Source organism: Crinia signifera, chromosome 7 (genome assembly GCF_055691185.1).
Source record: "Crinia signifera chromosome 7, ASM5569118v1, whole genome shotgun sequence".
NCBI lineage: Eukaryota > Metazoa > Chordata > Amphibia > Anura > Myobatrachidae > Crinia > Crinia signifera.
Genome location: NC_139223.1, coordinates 194437441 through 194460705, shown reverse-complemented (window position 1 = coordinate 194460705; position 23265 = coordinate 194437441). Strand labels below are relative to the sequence as shown.

Genomic DNA, 23265 nt, shown 5'->3' with positions numbered 1-23265 from the left:
TGGTCCCGACCGACGCGATGCCCCCGATTTTGTACCTTTGCCGGCAAAATGGACCTGATTTCAAAGGAAATCGGGTCCATCGTGTGGATCGTGTACCTTAACTTAAAGGTACACGATCCACACGATTGTGGCCGTGCTAGGAAAAAAGTACCCTATTTATTACTTACCATCCCCGTGGACTACGGTTGGGAATGGTAAAGTGTGCCGAGTGCATTGGTAGCAGAACGAGGCACCTGGCAAGTGGACACGGAACACTAATGTGCTGACTAGGGCTAAAGTACCAGATACATTATTTTCTTTTTATTAACTTCTCTATTACATAACAAGTACAAAAGGGCAGATAAAAATGTAATACTATAAAATGTGCGAATTGACTGAAAACTCATGAGAAAGAGGTGTCCTGCTCATAAGAATTTATACTCCAAATAGGTACATTGTACTCCTAAATATATGTGTCTGATGCGCCATAATATTGTCACTATTCCAGCCTCTTGGCACCTCTGCAATTATTTCCTGATGAATGATATTGGCACCGTTTTTGCTTAGTAATGACGAGTGCAGATCTCCAGATTTTCAGAGGTCTTAACTATGGATTTCATCAGAAATAATGTTACTGGGGTCATTTATACTTAATCCATGGGCCAAATGTAATAAGGTGTGAGAATCAGAAAGTGAGAGATTTGGGGATTTTAAAAGTGGCAACCATTTACATAGCAATTGTTTGGAATCCGGTTAACATATTGACGATGTCTAGATTAGGGCTGGTGCAAACCCTGTCAGCCGCCGACGTTCCCCCTCCTCAACTGCTCCGACCCCCCCCTCCTCACTCGCTCCGACTGGGGGTGTGGGGGGTTCTAGCAGATTGCTGCTGTCCAGCAGGGGGGGGAGGGGGAGGGCGCCGGGCGCTGATTACCGCGCTCCGGGGGGGGGCAGTGGATTGCTGCTGTCCAGCACGGGGGGGGGGGGGGGGAGGGCAGCAGGCGCTGGGCGCTGACTACTGCGCTCTATCCATGGGTAGGCTCCAGTCAGAGGTGGGGGTGGGGGGGCGGGGGGTGTACTTTCCTGCTCCCTGCTTCGTTGAATTGGCTGGGTGTCCCAAGTACACCCATATATGATGATGTGCAGCCATTGTATAGGAGTCCTTGCCATGATGTGGGGGGATGGTGGGCCACATGGTGCTGGCGTTACACCTTCATAATTGATGTGTTGCCATGTAATATCTCCACATACCCCCAACCAGTCACGGCCTCCTCTCACCCAAAAGATAATATGCACTCCCGACTTCACTGCTCCACTGCTCCCTTCCTCGTCCGGCTCCTCTCTCCGGATTCAGCTACCCTCTTCTCAGCCGCAGCGTGTGACGTGATGACGTCACACGGATAGGATAAGCTTAAGCAGGGAGCCGGGTCGAGCCAGCAGACACTGCTGCTTCCCGTGACATCCCAGGCCACACCCCCACCCGTCCAACCACCAGCCAGCCTGCCCGTCCATCCTGCCGGCTCTCGGCAAGTGAGAAAGTGAGAGTGATTGCTGCGCCAGTGCTTGGGCAGCGGCAAACCAGGCGGGCCGCATAAAAGTCCTCAGCGGGCCGCATCTGGCCCGCGGGCCGTAGTTTGAGGACCCCTGCTCTATACCATAACAATCTTGTTTTTGGTTCTAATTTATCATTGTGCTGTGGTTTTGGCAAAACCACCCTCAAGTGTTTTCTTTCGGGATTCGTTTTTTGGTTCTGTTAAAAATGTAGAATAAAAATTGATAGCCATTGATAAAAATTGGTATAAACAACTAAAATCATAACATTTTTGCAATCCAAAGCCTGAAATTTAGATTTAAAATCCAAATTCTGAACTGTGGGATGATCTTAATTGGGTTTTGGTTAATTTGGGTGGATCCTGATTTCTGGAGAACCACAACTTAAAACTAGTATAAAATTATGTAACCATTCATGCAAACTTAAATTTACGAACTGTTTTGTAGAAACTCTAACCTGTGTAACCCCTATACTGTATTTGCACACAAAAAAATCTCATATTCCCGACTGCAGGACTTTCTTCGGGCGTCACCCACTCTGGGGAATGCCCTTCCAAGCACAATAAGACTCTCCTCCAGTCTCCAAACCTATAAGCGTTCCCTAAAAACTCATCTCTTCAGGCAAGCTTATCAAATTCCAGAATCAGTCACAGAACCTTGCATTCTGGTGGAATCGATGCAATAAAGAATACAGTATCTATCTTTATGTATCAATGCCTATTTCCCTATAGATTGTAAGCTTGCAGGCAGGGCCCACCTACATTTTGACTGTATGTAAATACCGTCTTTGTTGTATCACTGTCTCCTTTGTAAAGCGTAACAGAATATGCTGCGCTATATAAGAGACTGTTAATAAATAAATAATAATATTCATACTTGGGGCCTAATTGGTTGGCTCAATAAACAGCCAGAGCTGAGATGCCACCTGTCTGAACCAACATGCTTTATAGGAATATTAAATAACAAGTGACAAGATTGGCGTGATGGATCAATATTGAGAATAGAAATGAATGTTAATCTTCGCTCAACTGACTCAACAGATTACCGTCAGTGTTATTGTCGTGTTCATTTTAGGGATTATGAATCTTCATCATCGTGTTTTCTAGCTTCCATGTCTACTTCTAGTGCCTGTGTAATAAGCTTGTCTATTCAAGGCATAGATTAGAGACGATTTAGCACCGCTGACTGGAAAATAAATTGATAACAATTTTTCTATATGCAAAAACACAGTGGCGGTTGAGTTCCTGTCATTTCCGCTTATCCCTTCAGAGGGACAACTGTGTTATTTTGGAAGTTATTTTAGAAGTCCCTGCATTTCATTCATTGCTTAAACATGAATTATAATCTGCAAAAAATATATACAACTGAGTAGTACATCTGTGCAGATTTCTACAAGCAATGGTTAAGGGATTGGATTGCTCATTTGCAAATTTGCAGTTGACTGCGAGTAGTTAGCCACCGCACAGGAAGAAACCTACCCTGTGTTAATCTGCGAGTGTCTATGCAAATGTGAGTAAGATAACCGGGGAAAGGTGGGGCTAAAACCATGCAGATCCCATCATTTTGCATCTTTTTAGCCCCACCCCTTTGCCGCATACCCACGAGTCGTGGGTTTAGATGGAATGGGGCGGGGCTTGGTGACATCATTCTTGCCCAATCCCCAACATGTAGCATTTAGGTCTCCCAGAGGCTTCTCCCGGAGAGGCAATAACAAAAGTAGGCAGGCTACATTCGTTGTACATACGGAGTGTGGCATTGGCAAATGTGGAACATAAAAGAAATGTCTCAGACACTGGGGAATAGAGTGGTGTATTGTGTTACCCTGCAGCCACCACGCTGGAGGAATGCCAACCTCCAAATATAAACCAAGAGAAAAAAGTTTGGGGCGCTCAAAGGTACATAGTATATGTTTAAAATTTATAAAAAAAACAGACAAACAGTACATATATTAAAATATAAATGTATCCATTAATGCAAATGCCGAATAAAGCTTAAACATTTGGTAAGCCAGAAGATGTTATCAGTCCTTTTTAGCGGACTATCGAGACTCTTGAGATTTGAAAAAGCCGCCCAGAGAGCGGCAAAACGCGTTTTCAGAGGAGTCTTTAAGCGGCACCCACCACAATCTTACCGTCCGCGCTGTGGCAGAGTGCCAGACGGCCTGTTCACGGTACAGTTGGTGTAATCCATAGCTCACCCATAATTCCGCTAAAAAGAACTGATAACATCTTCGGGCTTACCAAATGTTTAAGCATTATTCGGCATTGGCAAATGTGCATCGGCAAACAATAACTCTACTGTGTCCGTCATGCACATTGAAAGAATGAAATCCCTATGCTCTTATATGATAGCTAAATACAAATATACAGTATATACAGTAAGTCTTTGTGTGCACACATTTGCCCATTAAGAACAAATGGAATATTCTTTATTTATATGCCCTCAAAGATCAATAAAACAGTGTGAAATCTACACAATGCAGTAATTACGCATTCAAATAAATTTACAGACGGAAGCAATTCCAGATATTCACAGTATACTATAGTGCCTATTGCAAGTGGCGCAGATGTAGTTCTTGCATGCAGTGGTGGATTACACCGGTCCCCCCCCCCTCCCCTGGTACCTGGCCAGCGCGGGGATCCAGGCAGAGGGGTCCCTGCGGTGGATGGGAAGTCAGCTGCAGGGTCCCTGTGGCAGATGAGAACTAGTAGCACCACAGGGACCCCACCGCTGACTGCCCATTAGCCGCAGAGACTCCGCTGCCTCTCCAGTGCTGCATGGGCCCAGCTTTTGTTGTCCAGGGCCCCCACAGACTTTAATCCAGCCCTCCTTGCATGTAGAACATACATTTTGCAACACTTTCATTACAGTAGGTTTGAGCTCTGTACTCGAGTTATAAACACAGCACAAAATTACACCTTAAGGCCTTCCACATGGATTTATTCCTGATTCTAAATAAAAGTGGAGGCACTCTTGGATTGTGTAAAGTCCTACATCATCAGGTTTTAACTGTGCCTGTCCCCTCAGGATACATTATTTTGGGCATAAAAATATACTAGCTTTTCCTGAGGGGATTTATCAAGTTTTATTTTCACCCATTTATCATGTATTAATTATAACTACACAGCTTTGCCAATTAAAAAAATTAGCCGTCTCTCTGAGAATACCTGTTTAGTCTAACTGCTACTAGCTGACCCAAAAATAAGCAGAGCTGGCCAATCCTCACATGCCGCCCACTTCCGGACGGCCCTGGGTTTGAATTATGAGATTCCCATTGAATTTTGTCATCATAGCCAATATCCCCTATCTACAGTGCTCCCAATTTCTCAAGGGACTTTGGGGGCTTTCATTATTTATCTCCAAGGATACTATGCATCCGCATTATCTGCCAGACAAGCATTACTCCTTCAGTAGGATTGTTCAGAGCTTATAATTATAAGAGACCAGTAAAGCCTGGGAGAGGAACAAAGAGCTACTCCTACTGCCCAGATTCAAAAGTAATAAAATGGAGAGTGATAAACAACCAACCAATCAGCTCCTACCTGCCATGTTACAGACTGTGTTTGAAAAATGTCAGGCAGGAGCTGATTGGTTGGTTGTTTATCACAATCCATTTTATCAGTTTTACATCTCTCACTAAATATAGTCCTTGAGACTGGTTCTGTGATTGTAAACACCAGCCAATATCACTGACTCCCATAACATGCCACGGCCTGGACTCTTTATGTATTCACTCTTGGCCAGCTCCCCAACTTCACCCAGAAATCCCTTTGGATTGCAGAGATTTTTCAGGACTTTCGGTAGGATGTTCTAACATTCGCATATCCTCCAACAGGACCCATTCCATTAGGTACAAAATGCTCTGTTCCTGGACTTCCCTGCCAGTGGCAGTTGCAGAGGTGAAGCTGCAGCACAGTCCAATATTCAAATAGGGGAGCCACACCTACTGCCACTCCAAACATCACTGTCCTGGACTCACTGGCAGTTTATGTGAACCCCCTCTTTGAATTTTGGACTGTGCTGGAGTCCCACCTCTGTAACTGCCACTGGCAGGCAAGTCCAGGAACAGAGTATTTTGTACCTAATGGAATGGGTCATGTAGGAGGGTATGCATTGGCCGTCCCTCTCCGCGTCACATCGCCATCTACCGCATCCATACTAATCACTTATGCACTTATCAGAATGGTTATCATCGATCATAGTTTTGGATTTGGTCCATAAGGGGTAAATTTACTAAGAGGGGAGTTGCCCATAGCAACCAATCAGCTTCTATGTATTATCTTCTTGAAGGTGCTAAATAAAAAAGTAGACTCTTATTGGTTACTATGGGCAACCTCCCATCTTCAATAGAACTCCCATCTTAGTAACTTTACCCCTAATTAGGGTTGGTGTCGATATTCCGATGCCCGGGCAGTCGATATGCTGATGGATTTTGGTATTTTATCCCTAAACCACCCCTCTGCATCTTAACCCTAACTGTCCCCTCCTGCAACCTAAACCTAACATTGCCCCTAATTGGGCTCCTCCATTCCCTTGTATGAGGAACCTGGCCCCTCAGGAGCCGCTGGGCCCTAGGCACAAGTCTAGGTTGATTAACATGATTGGGCTGTGTTATGTATTTGAATTTTGCTGTGAAATGAAGCACATTCTTCAGAAGAAATAGGAAACACAAGAATATGAGATCGTTCCCCGGGGACAAGGCTAACATGATCGTGGTAATAGCCAAGAAAATGCTGGATTTCAATATATTCATGAAATATTTTAACTGCAGATTTAAAAAAAGAGGTTAATGCTTTAATGGAATGTAATAGACATCAGGATATGGTGAATATAAAGACTATCAAACAAGTGGGACCGAGCTATTATAGTCTGTACAAAAGGGCAAACGGCACGCTACGTGGGCTGAGCGCGCCTTATCGCCTCGTATAGTCTATGTTTATATTAGAGCTGGAAATGATCCGGGAGCACATTCCAGACTGTACGTTCCGTTAACTCAATGATTTGTTCTGCTGATTTTCTTTTGAATCCTGAGAGGCAGCCTTACATAACACTTGCTATTTTTACCACGCTTTCTACCTTGCTGGGCGCTGAGGATAGAACAGGAGCCACGTAGCCTAATGTCTGGCACAAAGGACGGACAGAATAGTTCCTGTACCATTTAACACGCTGATTAGCATAGTAATACTACTACAAAGAGTTGGCGGCATAAAAGAGATGTTAATGACGCAGCCGCTTTAAATATGTGCAGTTTGTTTTATGTGAATGTGCCCGGAGATGTATTATCCATATTAATCTCTTGCACTGTAGGCTTTGTAATTTGGGAGATTTTGGGAGCATAATGAGGCGCGTCTCTGTACTGGGTCAGTTACCATGGCTTTAACAGCAAGCTGTCACACTGGGTTTATAGACTCTGAAATCCCCTGGATCATGCAATCTGTTCTACTCAAAGTTCTATAGTGACATCATTTTAAAACAGTAATTTATATAGCCAGAGTAAAGCCATACCTCCCAACTGTATCTTTTTGTGGGACCGGCCCGTTTTCTTTGGGATGGGCCCGCCCAGGGCCGGCAGTGTCCAGTGCGTGGGAAGGGGCAGTTGTGAGTCCCCCTGTCCGGCGCCGCAGAGACGGGAATAGACGCAATGTGTATGTCTGCAGTGTGTATTCAGAGAGGCTCTGGGCATGGCCAGCAACTTACACAGTGATGACCATGCCCCTGTAGTGATGGAAAATGGGGGTGATGCCATGCCCCCTAAGGCATAGGCATGATTTTGTAAACAAAAATGTTGGGAGGTATGATTATACTCCCTATACTAATCCAAGGTATGACATACAGCCGTACATGCAATACCCCGGGCAATTGCCCGCTGGCAGCTGGACCGCATACAATACATCGGTCGATATCATATGCAACCCCTTGCAAGTGTTGCCGGATCCTGCCAGGTCCAACAAATCTTTTGTGCAGCACTTGCGACCTCCGGATCGATGCGCACGGGACCGCACATCGGATCAGAATTGGAGATAGGATTTAGGCACTTTTTCATCCGATTTTTCAGCCCAATTTTGGGGGGAAAAGGGCCCAAATTGTATAAGTGTATGGCCAGCTTAAGCAGTGCTGCCAATTATACTGGTCATTTGAATGCATCTTTGCCAATGTTTTTCTGAAGCGGTCCTGGAGGGTAGGCGCAGGTGGGATGTGTGGGAGTGTAGCGTTGTGAATCAAATCTCAGCAACCCCCCAGGGCCAGCTTTACCATTAAGGTACCATGATCTGTGGAGGCGCCACTGAGTCTACCTAAAAAAAAAGGATGTCTATGATGAAGACGCCCTTGTTGTACTTAATACAGGTTGTGGCTGTGGAACGTCTAAGATGCCACCTCCATACTTTTACTTGTGGATCTGGAAAGTGGGTATTGGTGGCAGTGTGGGGTTGAGGTGTGGGGCAGTAGGCTGAAGTATTGCCTTAGGTGCTGAGAAGCCTTGCGACAGCACCCCCAAAAGCCTGATCAGTGAAGTGATTTGCCAAAATAGTGGAAGAGGGTGAAGCGGGAAGCTGGTCTACATTCCCAGGAGTCTGGGAGATTCTTTAGACCCCAATTATTTTCTCTTTTGTTACTGATATATGGGATCACTACCCTGTCCAGGGCCGGATTAAGGGGGGGGGGGAGCTCAGGGGGTCAGTACCCCTGGGCCCCCCTCTATCTATGGGCCCCTTGTGGTTGGCATGTATTTTAAAAAAAATATATATGTATATATTTTTTAGCTAAATGTTTTGTGCATGGGAGTGGGGTAGTGCTGCAGCTTCACCTATCTGCCAATGAGACAATGATTAATGGTGCTGAGCATCAGGAGCCAAGATACACTTGACTGCACAAGTGTGCAGTGCATTACTGGGAGTTGACTAAGTCCCATGAGACTTTGCACAAGAGGGCAGAGGCTGAGAGGCTTGTGCCGAGCTCTGATTGGTGGAGCTCATCATATGCTTCTCAGGCCCATAGAGGACAGCAGCAGCAGACTTGTCATGGGATGTGCATGTGTGTGTTTATATTACCCCCCACCCCCTGCAGTTACCCATTGACCAAGTTTATACTGCCTTTAAGGGCCCCACACACAGCACAATTTTTAGGCATTTTCTGAGCGATTTTACTAAATCACTCAGAAAATGCCTGAAAATGCATGTAAATCGCTGTGTATATAGCCCACACAGCGATTTACATGCGCGCACCCGCCGTTCTGAATCTGTCAAAGATTCAGAATGGACCGGCTGTACAATTGAGAACAGTCGCTCAGAAAGCTCCTGCTCATCTCCCGCATGTGTGGCCGCGGGCAGATGAGCAGGGCTGTTCTGAGCAGCTGAAGCCCCGCTGAACGCCGCCACTGCACCTGAGAGGACACCGGAGTCCGGACACCACCACCGCCGCTGATCCCGATGACATCAGGCACCGCCGGAGACCACCGCCGAGCCGATGACGTCACATCACCGGAGACCGCCGCCCTTCCTGATGACGCAGCGGGACAGAGAGGCCGCCGGAGTTGGTAAGTATTTTATTTTTCTTCCCACTGTGCCACCAATGTTTGGGGGGCCAACATCACTATACCACCAACGCAATATCTTTTCATATCTCCATCCTGGGGTGGGGGACCCACGCACTCTTTTCATATCTCCACCAATATATACCACCTCTGTATATATATATATATATATATATATATCGAAACACAACAAAATCCCCAAAATTGCGCTTAAATATACACACAATCAGTGGTCGCTATTGGACACTTAGGTTCCCCACCAGTAGGAACCCAACAATTTCTACTATCCACAATAGTGTCTTCAGCGCCCTATGTGCAATAAGTAATGTCCATTCAACAAATAAAATTATATAAAAATAATGAAAGATGCTTGTAGCTTCAGTTTTTCTGGAAAAATCCTGTTTATTTGATCACTACCCAACGCGTTTCGTTCCGGTGAGGAACTTCATCAGGGGTTTTTATGATCTTCAGAATGATTATGCTTATTCATAAGTTTTAATTGCAGTTCTATTCAAAGTTAAGGGGTAACTTCCTCTGGTACGTTTATTTGACCTTAATTGGAATTTGAATAGAGAGACAAGTGCAGCCTTTATATTTGTGAAGGGAGTTTGTGATAAAGACCCCTCAAGTGGGAATAAGCCTTTTGACTTCAAAAAAAGTTTTCAGTTTTTAAATAACAATCAGGAAAATATTCCACCTCAGTATCAGTCTGTGTGTGCTCCTTGGAGTCCAGCCAGCAAGTCCCCTGATGAAGTTCCTCACCGGAACGAAACGCGTTGGGTAGTGATCAAATAAACAGGATTTTTCCAGAAAAACTGAAGCTACAAGCATCTTTCATTATTTTTATATAATTTTATTTGTTGAATGGACATTACTTATTGCACATAGGGCGCTGAAGACACTATTGTGGATAATATATATATATATATATATATATATATGTGTATATGTGTATATATATATATGTATGTGTGTGTGTATATATATAAATGTGTATGTATGTGTATATATAATATATATATATACACACACACACACACATATATTTATATATATATATATATATATATATATATATATATATACATACATACACAGTGCAGTTTGATGGCATGTGCGGCTGTGACAGTTGTGACAGATTTGAAATCTCCCGTGCTGAATCTCCCAATTTGAATCTCTGACACAAATCTCTCTGTATGTGGCTCATTGTCTGAAAGAGTGAAATCTCTTGTGCTGAATCTCCCGTTATGTATCTCTGGCACACATCTCTGCGTATGTAGGGCCCTTTACTCTGTGTTTTGACTATGTAATATTCTCCTGTGCAGTTTGCAGCTAGTAATGACAAGTGGGAGGGGGTCCCCTGTCTAAAGGGACCTGGGCCCCCGAAGGCTTAATCCGGTCCTGACCCTGTCAGGCTACAAAAAAGCTTAGAGAAAAATAAAAATCAGTTTAATGAAAGGACAAATACTTTGGAGATAGTCAAACTCTGGCAATTTGTAAAGCCAACCGAGTAAAAATTTGGCAATTTATGGTTCTATTACATTAGAGTAAGTCATTGGTTCTGTATTCCTGTATTCCTTCATGCAAGGGTGCTAACAGAGAAAAAGGAATTATAATTACACGTATCATGAAACCGTCCTTATCTACACTGGCGCTATCGTCATCAGGCCAATGTCAGTGCAGAGAGCCACAGAGGAACCGTATTTCATTATGTGCTGGGGGAGTCAGGGCAGCAGCCGGTACTAATTGGTGCTGCTCCAATTACCGATAGAAACGGTACTGTCCCAACTTAAATAGTACATCCCCTCGAAGGACCCTAGAATTGGGACCCTAGGCAGCTGTATTGAGACAGCACTGACTGTACCTCTGGTGTAATGTGTGTTAGTCATTATGCTTTGTCTGGTTATGTGCCTATTTATCAAAGCGAAATATCTTTTTAATCCGGTAGAAAAAGTACATTCCTCATGGTTATACTAATTTTTTTTTAAATAACTTTTTTATTGAGGCATTGCATTTACAATATATCACAGATGCATTATTTTGTATTCCATGAAACAAGGATGATTATACTAATTTAACTTTTATTAAGCCTGTAAGGGCTGGATGCAGTTAAGTCAAAAATTGCGGTCAAATCTCTGAAAATGGCATCTTAATTTTTGTTTGGGAAAGAAGACTGTGTGTGTGGTATACTAAGCACTTCTGTAACTACTGTAATTGTGGTCAAGTAAAATAAACATAAAAATGAAATTTTAAGAAAAAAGACTACAATGGTAAAAAAATGAAAACTTAGGGGTGAATTTATGAAGCTTGGAGAAGTGTTATCTATCCCCATAAAGAACGTTATGAGCAAGATGATAATGGTTCAGCCAATCAGCTTCAATATGTAAATTGACAGGTAAGAGCTGATTGGCTGAACCATTATCACCTTGCTCATAACGTTCTTTATGGGGATAGATAACACTTCTCCAAGCTTCATAAATTCATCCCTTAGTGTGTTAGTAATTCTGTTACACTCATAAAATGTTTTATTGTCTTGTAGAAATATCGGCATTATATGGCTGGCTTCTTGGCGCCCCCATATGGTGTTCTCGAGACTGGCTCTAATGACAGTAAGTGGGTTTGAAGTTTTATCAGCAATTGTTTTCATCTTGACATTAAAACTGTCTAAAGGGCTAAATACAGAACATTGCAAAAGTATTCAACTCCCTCAAACTAGTCAACCGCTTTGCCTGCATTACACTTTGCAGGAGCTACAGAGTTCGGTGGCTGAAACGGAAACGAGGCTGTGCCAGCTGCCACACACATATCAAGGGCCTCTAGTTATGTTTCTAGGTGCTGTTTCCCATTAGCAACAAATCATATGTCTATCATTTCTCTATTGCATCCTAGAAAAGGATAGACCGAATCTGATTGATCACCTCTTTTCATATTTAGAAGTTTTAGTAAATATACCCCCTAAAGTTTATCAGATAAAATTAGACAGTTATGGTATATTGGGTTGACCATGTCTAGGTAGACAATCACTAGACAATCACCATTGGTCGAAATTGAGTAGACTTGTCAACACACCCAAGGTTGAAAGGGGGGCGAAAGGTCAATACAAGCCTTAGGTCAACCATGGGAAGGTCGACTGGAATGGTCGACACAAGATTTTCCGTCCCAAATGTCAACATGGGCACTATCTAAGTGTACAACTACGCTGTTTTATTCTTATTCCACCATGCCCTAGTGCACAGGTCTTCAACCTGTGGCCCTCCAGATGTTGTGGAACTACATTTCCCAGCATGCCCTAACAGTTTTGGCATGCTTTTATAAGAAAAAATGTGGCAATGCATGTTGGAACATGTAGTTTCACAACATCTGGAGGGCCATAGGTTGAAGACCCATGCCCTAGTGGATGGTAGGGCATGAAATACGTCAGCACATGCCAGCCCCCAAAAAAGTGAAAAGTGAATCTCACGTTGACCTATTTCAGGTGTCAATCTAAGCCCCGTTGACCTTCAGTGATTGACCCAATACATTGGGTCAACCCAATGACCCTACTGAAGCAGCTTCCAATGCCCTAACAAAAGTGACATTCTCTTCTCTATTCATTTCTTGCAGGGTTATCTGACAAAGAAAACATGAATAGTGCCATGGGCTCAGGATCCAAAAACGGTAACAAGGTAAAAATCTGTATATTGCTAACATGTCAGTTATACTGTGATGCCACAAATCTGGTTCTCCATAATCATATTTGCAATGGAACATTGCTGTAAGTGCATATGTTGTGATGTGACATCTAGTGTCGGTTGTCATCCAAACCTAAATATTGTGTTTTGTGCGAGATCAGGTAAAATAATTGAACGCAGGAATTCCTGAGTCCTTGTTCTTCTGTGGCCCATTCAGAGCCTCCGAAGGTTACGGTCAGGAGTTTATTTAGTCCCCTCAGGTAGTAGTTTAAAATCAATTGCAGACAACGGCATTCTGATTACAACCAGGAGACTGGTGCCGGTGTGCCAACATGGATGAGGATGTTGTTATTAACTACCCCGTTAAATCCTTGATTTGTATTATGAAATAGTAACATTATAGTGACTGGAATTTTTGTATTTTAGTTGGCGAGACACAAAATGCTCTTCAAAACAAACATTCTACAACAGAAAAAATGATTGCTAATATCGCATAATGGGCGGTATTCAATCTGGGATTCCGACTGTCGAAACGTCCCAACAGTCAGAATCCCGTCCATTTTCGCTCAGCTTGACTGAGACTCGACAGGCGGAATTCAATGTTCTGACTGTCGAGTGTCGGAATGTGGGAGTGTCGGCGAAAATGGCTGCGGATTGTCGAGAAATGGCTGGCCGTTCGACAATCTGCGACCGTTTCCGACAAAACAGATCCAACTTGTTTTACAGTGTGATCTTTTTTGTCATAATCTGCCTTCAATGCTGTCAGAACAACAGCATTGAATAGGCGGCGGCCGCTATTTCCCCCGGCTGAAATAGTGACCAGGATTGAATACACCCCTATTATCTTCTAGCATGTTAGCTGTGAGGATAATGGCTACTGAATGGGGGTCGCAATGTTTTTTTAAATGCGCATTTCTGTGCATGCGCCAGGTGCATGTGGCCACGGTGAACAGAGTGTACTCCGGGCACACGCAGCCAAAACTGCTGGCGGGGTGCGGCGGGCCGGGGTATTCACCCATGGGAACACCCAGTGTTTCATGGGCGTTCCCATGAAAACGCTGGGCGTTCCCATACAAATTGCCCAGTGACGCGGGTGCGGGGGGGTGGACAGCTGCCATCACCTGATGTCAGCTGCCCGCCCTGTTCCTGTCAAATATGCAAGTGACCTGAGAGTGGTGGGTGGGTGTTTCCCCATAGGCTGTAAATGGATGTTTACGCTAAACATTTATTCGCAGCCATGCGGGGGAATTTGCACTGCAAATGGGGTGGTGGGGGCATATGCGAACAGCAGGAGGGCATAAAATGACAAGCAGCCCTGCAAACGAAGCTGCGCTGCGTGTCAACCAGAATATTGAACTTACTCTATTAAAAAAAGTCACTTGTTTTCTAGTAGAGTGGTTATTTATAGACAGAGAATGGTACATCTTTTGCATGTATTTGAGCACTCAAAAAAAAATGTAACAGACCAAAAACACAAACCAGAGAAGTCTTTAGAGACCACTCTCCTGTCTGAAGTTTAGTACGTGGGAGGATGTGTGACTTCTGTGACTTTTACAGAAGCTGAGCATTGAGCGTCTGACTGAAACCAAGTAGGGCAACGATGTTCATCTGCAGTAGTTGGGTTAAGATTGCATCTCATTGGGGGCCATTGAATTAGTACATGGCGACAGCACATCACTGCTAACAGTATTGCCCCTAGAAATGCAGTCATTGTATATCCTAATTTCTTGTGCAGATTATATAATAATTACTAATTACCTCAGGTGTCAAAACTAGAATATCCAACTGATCATCAATTATTTTATTTGGCTATAGCTGTAACCCAATTCATTACTGTATTCAGTTTTAAGTAGAATATTTTTATTTATCATCTTTTTGTCATGCGACGGACTCCCTCTTATGGGTTTTGCCATTGTCACTTCATCTGTTGAAGGAGCATTCCTACAGCAGGAGCCAGTGTGAGCACTCATGTATTATTGACCACAATACGGTCAACTTTGGGGATGCTTTACTACATTGTTCCCGAAAACTCTTTTTGAAGGAACCGTTCTTAACCAAACCTATAAGAGACTTCTCTTCTATGGTTTACTAAATAGTACAGCAATAACAGATAAACAAATCATTATAATACCTCATTATAATACCTTCATGAAGATGTATTTTTCTACAACTTCTGATAATTACGACTATTGGTCAATGTTATATGTCTACCCATGATGAAGTGATTTCATGATGAAACGCATTGGATTTCATATTGTTGATGTTCTCATTGCTGTCAATCTGTTAACTTCTACTTTGTGGATCATTACCTTTAATATTGATGTTAATAGGCTGACTGTATATACACAGTGTGCAGATTTTATTTGTGGGATCAGATTTTAAAAACTGTGTTAAACTATTTTTCTAATAATAAAAAAATCCAAAACATTCTGTAAAAATTACTTCTACTATATGTTCAGATTATACTTACTAACATCTAACGATATATTAGCGCCCTATGAATCTATATATATATATATATATATATATATATATATATGTATATATATATTTATCCTTAACAATATGACTTTTTTATTATAGCTCCACCCCCAGACCCAGAGTTACATAATCTATTTTTCCAAAAATAATACTGTGTTTATATAATATGCACATTGTGGAAGCAGTTTGCTTTGGGGAAACTATGCAGGAAGGCACTATTTATGCTGACTCTTATTATAGAGAACATATACTTTCTCACGAATCCCAAATAGGCACTTTCGATGCTGTAATAATAGTGATCATATCATTCTTATCACCTTAATCTATATAATTATGTTTTCTATTCCAACCTTAAACCTATATTGCTACATTACAATCCATCTTCTCATTTGCTGAAGGTTTTTAACCCCTGATGATGTCTATGACAGATGAAACGCGTTTGGTTACCATGTTTTGTACTTACTTATGCAAATTCCAACTAAACAAGTTTCAATTAGGCACCTGTACATTCAAACTTCTGTTCTGCTTCATTGGACTACTTCCATTATATTTCTATTTATCCATATATCAATATGACATTTTTTTTATAAATCAGAGAGAGAGAGATACAGTAGGCATCCTACCATTCCTGACTGGTAATCATAAGTCTATTACAAAACATGATCCTGACTTTAATGTATAACATTCAGCCACACATCCGGCTACGTGCTTTGTCCCTGCACTAAAAACTTAAGCTGTTTCCCCTGTAGTTTTACAGCTGAGTGATCTTGAGTTACATTAACCATAAAATGTATTGACGTACTATGCTATATTTAAGTCCCATAAGCACTAGTTATAATTTATAAACTTAAACATTTTTTTTAATTTCCTGTATAATTTATATTGTTTTTATTTTTATTTTTATTTTGTATTTTAATGTTTGCATTACCCGCTTGCCTTATTTTTACTTAGACCTGTTCCTTTAACCTTAGCTACAATTTTATTTTATTCCCTCTTGATTACTAATATTATTCTTTTTGTTTTCATGTTTGTTTTTTATTTTTTTTTGATTATGTGTTATTTTTCAGACCCCACTCATTGAAAATCAAATCACGCTACGTCAAGCAAAAACCATTACAGAGGTAATGGGATGCCGGGAAGTGGCTAAGGTGCATACTAATTACAAAATGCAAGGTTTCCTTTTCAAGGACTGAAGTTGTTTTAGCATGAGACAATTAACATTGAATTTATCCTATAGATGCCTTGTATTAACAGTCAAGAACTTTTGACGGTGGTCCATCGAGAAGGAGTTTGACGGAGCGGAGGAAAGGGGCTGATTGGTTGGTTGTGTGCCATTACCACGAATCATGCGCCACCTTCACCAGCTCCCAATCACTCTGACCTAGATTGCTCCACTCCCTCTTTTCAAACTGTTCTTGGGCGTTTCGGTGCATTATAAATCAAATGGATTTTTGGATAATCCAGGAGATCCAACATGAAACAATCCAGGCTGATGCTTTTTATCTTTGAATATATCATTAATTAAGATTATATCTGAATTCTCTCTGCTATATTCCTCACCAGCAGGGGAGAGAGTGCACATACAGTAAGTAATCCTTCACATAACATGCTATTTTATGTCTGAATCATTAAAGGTCCCTTCTGAGCGCATCCTCAGGGCTGAGAAGACTTTACGCAATGCAATCCTATCCAGGTCGCCTCATATGATAAGAGATCGGAAATACCACCTAAAGACTTACAGGTAGGTAAGAGACATACCACGTAACATCAGCGAAACATTCACAGCTAAAAGTATCTCCCAAGCCTAAAAATAATACCTGTAAATACATTAAATACATAACTCGGTCCTCCATGAAAAGTTGCCTGTGAATATTCATTAATATACATCAGTGGTTCTCAAACTCGGTCCTCAGGACCCCACTCTTCACATTTTCCAGGTCACCCGGCAGGTGCACTCATTACTCGTGTGATGTATATGTGTGACGGCAGGGAGCAGGCACTGATGTCCGCGCCGGAGGCTGTGTCAAACAATAAAGTTTTGTGTAATGAAAAAAAATAAAAAAGTGATTTAGGATTACATAGCGCCAGAAAAAAATCGCGCTGTGTACTGGACATTAGAGGAGGAGCGCATGGTCACTCAGCACCTTCATAAATAAGGTATGAGCCGGGTGCCCACATTGAAATAACGTAAAAAACTTATGTACTGCCATTGTTGCTGGTTCCTTGTACTGATAACCCTTTGTATTACAGTATGTGCATTGTTATTTTTAATGTCTGTAAAGCGCCTTGAGTCCTGTTGGAGAAAGTGCGCTATATAAATAAAACTTACTTATTTACTCACTGACACATTTTAAAAGATCCTCGGTGGAGCTAATTATTTTACTTGATTCTGCAAGGAAACCTGGAAAATATGTACTGTGTGGGTCCTGAGGACCGACTTTGAGAACCTGTGATATTGATGTAAAAAGATTTCAATCTGTTTGTAATGTGGAGAGATAATATGATGCTGTAGACTAAAACCCCATACACTCGGGGTGATTTCTGATAGGCTGCATGCTGAGCGAAGATGCTGCTGAGTGTAGAAAAATTGCTGTTGCGGTTCCCAGTGGCTAGATCAACCAATCACACGTAGCCATGTATTCATGGGAGATCTGTGCTAACCAGTGTTCTCTAGTAACACTCGCAATTTCACTATATCTTACAGGCGATGGTGACGTGTGGGACCGCTCAACGCCATTGCTCAGGACCATACACATGGGGTGATCCATGCTGGATTTCTAAGTGATCTAGACAGGCCGCTTAGAAAATGGGCTAAAATCACCCTGTGTGTATGCCCCTTAAGATCCCATGCTGGGACAGTGCCGCCCATTAGAGTCAATAGGCATTTGGGGAGGTGGATCTGATTGTGTACCACAGTTCTCAATAGAAACCACCAAACTGATTATAGACAGGGCCGCCTTAACAGAATTGTAGGAACTGTGTCTCCTAAGCACCCATTTCTGCCAATGTCTTTCTACATGCTTCCATACAGTGAATGGGTGTCAGCACTCCGATTGGTGCATAGCTCCGGCAGTCCACCAATCAGCATGCTGACAGCCAATCACTGCCTGGCTGCAGGCTGGGTGGCCAGCAGAGGAGAAAAAATCATTCTCAAAGTTAATAATCAATTTGCCGTGCCCGCTCGCACCAAGCGACTGCACATGCGCATAAGTGTTTATGCACATGCGCAGTCACGAAACATCACTCACTGTTGAGGATTCACATCAGTGAGTGAGAACCAGAATGACCTCCTGATTGTGTATATTTCACAATCGAAAGCAGCCAGACAGCATTCTCTGCCAAATGATGGTTCTTCCAGGATGGGAATTTAGAACGTGAACAAGTATTTTTTAAAGAACGATTATTTTAGAAAGACAAGTTACATTTCCTGTGATCGATTGAACGATAAAGAGTAGACAAGGGTCAGCTCGGTGTTTGTAATCAATAACACTTGGCCAAGGACTGAATAGCCCAGCTGGTAACCATTAGGTACTGCATGCTGAATGTGTCTATGGTAGTATGAAAGGGATCTAAGCTGCTGCAAAAAGAGGGTTCCCCTTGTTTTGGCCAAAATGATTGAGTGCTCTGAAAACTGTATGCTATTTGGGTCAATTATTTTGCTTCTGTGCAGGTTAAATACTTGCTGCTTTATTTTTACACTGCACTGCAATATAGATTTTAGTTTGAACACATCCAACCAGTGGCGTAACAATAGCCCTGCAGACCCCCCGGTGGCGGGGAGGCACAGAGAAAGTGTGGGCGCCAGGGGGTCTGCGGGGCTATTGTGCGCCATTGCCGCCTGCCGGAACCTGCCACATCTGCGGTCTCCTCATTGCTCCGTGGCATGATGCGGAGGGGTAAGGCAGTGTTGGGTGGGGGGGCACAAATTTAATTGTTATGACACTGTACCCAACCCAAACATAACTCTCTGCACATGTTGCATCTGCCCCACCTGCAGTTCCCCTGTGTCCATTTGAGAACAAAATCTGCTTTGCGATCAAGTATGAATTAGGCTCATTATAACTACAATAGGTGTGCCATATAGAAAAGATAATGAAGAAGAGATCACCATGAGCAATCGTTGCACAAATGGGCATAAATTGAACTGCAAACCAATACTACGTGCCAGAATCATAAACTCGTTATGTTTGAAACGCCAGTTGCTGTCTCCAGCATTGAGTGACATTATGGTTATATTATTGCCGGGATAAGTTCTACCTCACTGGGCCTAACAAACACCTGCTGTAAAACCATCCTTTGTACATGAGTTTCTCTGAAGCGGCCTCTACATAAAATATTAAAATATTCTTTCCCCCTGCCAGCTCTCGTTTGTGTTTATGGATGCTTAAGCAACATAGTTTGGCAGCGCAATTCCTTTGCTAAGTGTTACGTTATCACAAATATGTCTTTGCTTCAAATCCATGTACAACAATGCTCAATTTCTAAGTTAGTATTAGAAAGTTGAGGCTTCTCAGTCATTTCATATGTGAAGACAAATTGCATCGTTGATGTTCTCTCCTATACAGTGCAGAAGTTCTGAGAATGAGAATGAAAGTTACTCTGTGTTGTAACAGGAGATCTGGCCATGTCTAAATAAGCCGGAGACGGTTTATTTAACCCTTTGAGTGCCAAGTGAATTTGTCAAAATTGGTGTGAAAATTGCCAAGCAGACATTTTTATTCATCATAATGACCTGTAATGTTTTCCTTATACAGGAAATATAATCTTTTATCACACAACATTTTTATTTGCATTTATACAACAAATGTGAGCGAAGCTGGCAATTTTTGCGAATATTTTGCGCATACAGAGATGTTGGCCGTCATAGGGTTAATGAAACATGAAGCTTTGGAAATCCTGCCTTCACCTGGTGCCAGTAATTATCATCTTTAAGCAGTTTTTGCTTGTATTTCACCAGAGGCTTTACATACCTTTTAGGCAATGCGGACCTATATGGAAACATTTTACCAATAATCTCCAAATTGATAGTTGCTGTGCGATTAAATGGAGTTGCAGTAATTTACAAAAGAGGACAGGTGCTCCCCCCCCCCCCATGTAAAATCCGCCACTGTGCGCAGCCTAAGAGCGGGATGTTCTAACATCTGCAGCCCTGTTTCGCTCCCCTTCGCCGGCCACCGCATTCTTAATGATCGCATACAGTATGCTCTAACATATGTGATCATTAACGCAAGGGACAACTCTTGCGTTAAGAGCTGTCTCTTGCGGATCTGTTTTGTCGGAAACTGCCTTCAATGCTTTCGGTGACGGCAGCATTGAATAGGCCAATTCCGCTATTTTCCCGAAGGAAATAACTGCCGGGATTGAATAACCCCCTTAATCCACCTCCGATTTATACTCAAACATGTACAGGTTTTTTTTTACTAGAATTTGAAGAAAATGATTAAGAAAACGTAACGACCTAAAGGTCAGGGAGTCTGTGACCCCCATCACAAGTTACCCAGTAGCACTAATGGCCATTTACTAGAGCTTTGAGCTAAAATATGGGAAATCTTTAACAATGTAGCAATAAAAATGAATATTTGGGTTTTCAGTGATAATATACATAATATTTATCTGAGCGGCTGAATTATATCTCGCTCTCCCATTTCCGTTCCCTGCTATTACAGACCGTATCTACAGCTGACAAAGTTCCTTCATCCTCTTTACCAGTCTAATTAGCTCACATCGTTCACATAATGGATTCCTGAGTTAATATGAAGATTAATATATTTAAATCTAAATACAGTTAGGATTTTAAATCTGCATTTGGGAGCAAATGACTTCTCTTTGTTCAATTATGATTGTTATGTATTATTCTTGTCTGCCTAATATTTGTATGATATCTCCTGCCAGTAGGGTTGGCTTACAAAATGTGTAAAAATAGTATTACACCCTCTCCTTCTCTCTGTTTTCTGTATATTTCAATAATTCCATTCCATTAGTCTGCCATCTCCTTGCAGATGGATATCAGGTCATGCAAGAGAGTGATAATATGGAAAGAGAAACTATCAACCAATCAGCTCCCAGCTGCCAATTGTCAAGCACAGCCTCTAACATGGCAATTAGGAGCTGACTGGCATGCACTTAAGAATCTATGGTCAGGGGCGTGGACAGGTCAGCCGAGCCCTTGTAAAAATTGAGAGGGAGTGGCCGCTGGACACTGGATGGGCGTGGCCATGCCCCCATGTTTAAAAAAAAAAAATGTTTTGTGTGGGGTGTGGGATCCTCATCGCACACAAAGAGGGAGAGAGATGACTGGCCGCCGCTGGGCTCTCTCTAGCTCAGCACACACGGAACTGAGCAGTGGGTGCTGAGCAGAGGAGAGAGGCTGTGCTGCGGCGGAGGTCTGTCATCTCTCTCGTCACTGCCCAGCTTCTGTCAACAAAGGAGGGGGGAGCAGGACCCAGGCCACTCCCTACCATAAAGGGCATCTGCTCAGTCTTAAAACAGCGATGGAGAGCCGCTGCTAACAGTAGAAACAGTGACAGTAGGAATAACACTATACAGGCAGCCAGTGGTGTCAGAATACAATGTGACGAGACGTCCAAGTAGAAATGTGTTTGAAAATACGTTTGTTTGTTCATAATAATCAAAAATAATAATAGCAATTGACAAGTAAAATTTGGCACATAAATACACAGGATGGCTAAGATAATAAAAATGATCTAATAACCAAGACAAACTCTATAAGTCATCTATATGTTTTACTTTTTTCACCCTTAACTTAAATTAAATAAAGACACGGAAGCAATAATGACACGAACACCAAAAAAGGACTCGTACAACTATATAGAATTGGAAATGATAGGTCACAGCTCAATTTATTAAATCGAGGAACTAATTGACTTAAAATTGTAATTAAGACAAAGGTGGCGAAAAGAGCGGTGCTCCTCGGCTACGGCCCACATTTGAATAATTAAATTAACGAAAAGGGGTGGAGCGTTAGGTAGAAACCATTTCCCCCTAACTGGCAGAATACTAGCCCCTCCATAAGATGGCAACCTGGTCCTCCCCTAAGGTAGTGACCCACTATAAATGAGCCGCTGAGGAGCCCTGTTCTCCGCCTGCTGAGGCCTGTCATGCTGAAATGCTTGTAAACTCCCCAAACATTCCAACCACATTTATTACATTTAAATTAAAATTTAATTTAAATCTTCCAGGGCGGGCGGGTGGGATCCAAAAAGGCAGCCAAGAGGAAGTGATCATCTCAGGCTGACACCTATATACCAGAACTAAAGCCCTCCTCCTCGAAACCCCCTCATTGGCTGATCTAAACTGACATTAATAAAAGACAATGATCTATACAACACTAAACAACTAACAGCTATTCTTCTAGAAGATTCCCATAAGAAAACAAGGTGTTTATATGCTCTCAGGCTTATGCAAGCCCTCGAGTATTTAGAATCAAAGTCTCGGCATCCAAGATACTATAATAAAATCTCAATAGTATAAATAAAAGTTAGCTTATCTTTGTTGTTATGTGGTAGGTATAAGAAATCACCAACGCGTTTCGTCAATGTGACTTCATTGATGAAGTCACATTGTTGAAACACATTGGGTAAACCACATGCGGCTGGTTCCCTTTGGTAATATTTGATGTCTCACATTATTTTCAGGCCAATTAAATAATATTATCAATGAAGAGCCGCTAGAGTTCTAAAAATTGTTACTGTGATTTATCTGTGTCATCTGCTGGTGAATCATCCCCTGTTTCCGCCTCCCCCCTTCCCTGAGACCTCTGTACAGTTTGCAGAAATTCAAACTTCTAGGGGGTTATTCTGGTTGAATTCGCTGCCTTGCAAGTCCACCAAACCCTGCCTTGGTAGGGTTTGCGAATGGATGTTACATAGTAACATCCATTGCAGGGCAGGGGGAACCCCCCACATCTTTCGATGGTCGGCGACCATCGAAAGATGTGGAAGGTGCACGCATATAAAAGTGACTTTCAATTCACTTACATGTGCATGCATGCTGGGAAGGAAACGGGCGGGCAGCTGCCCCCCCCCCCCGGTC

The 23265-nt window shown here is 42.4% G+C and overlaps 1 protein-coding gene across 4 annotated transcripts in view; it reads left to right on the top strand.

Annotated features, from left to right (window-relative positions):
- RAPGEF4 (Rap guanine nucleotide exchange factor 4) overlaps positions 1–23265 on the top strand; it is a 256769-nt gene that overhangs the window by 143355 nt on the left and 90149 nt on the right. For 2 of the 4 annotated variants that reach the window (XM_083154792.1, XM_083154795.1), the window contains 4 exons: positions 11601–11670; positions 12665–12726; positions 16281–16361; positions 16848–16954. In XM_083154792.1, the coding sequence (XP_083010918.1) occupies positions 11601–11670; positions 12665–12726; positions 16281–16361; positions 16848–16954 (320 nt within the window). The remainder of the gene's footprint in view (positions 1–11600; positions 11671–12664; positions 12727–16280; positions 16362–16847; positions 16955–23265) is intronic. The other 2 variants (XM_083154793.1, XM_083154794.1) reach the window with 2 other exon arrangements.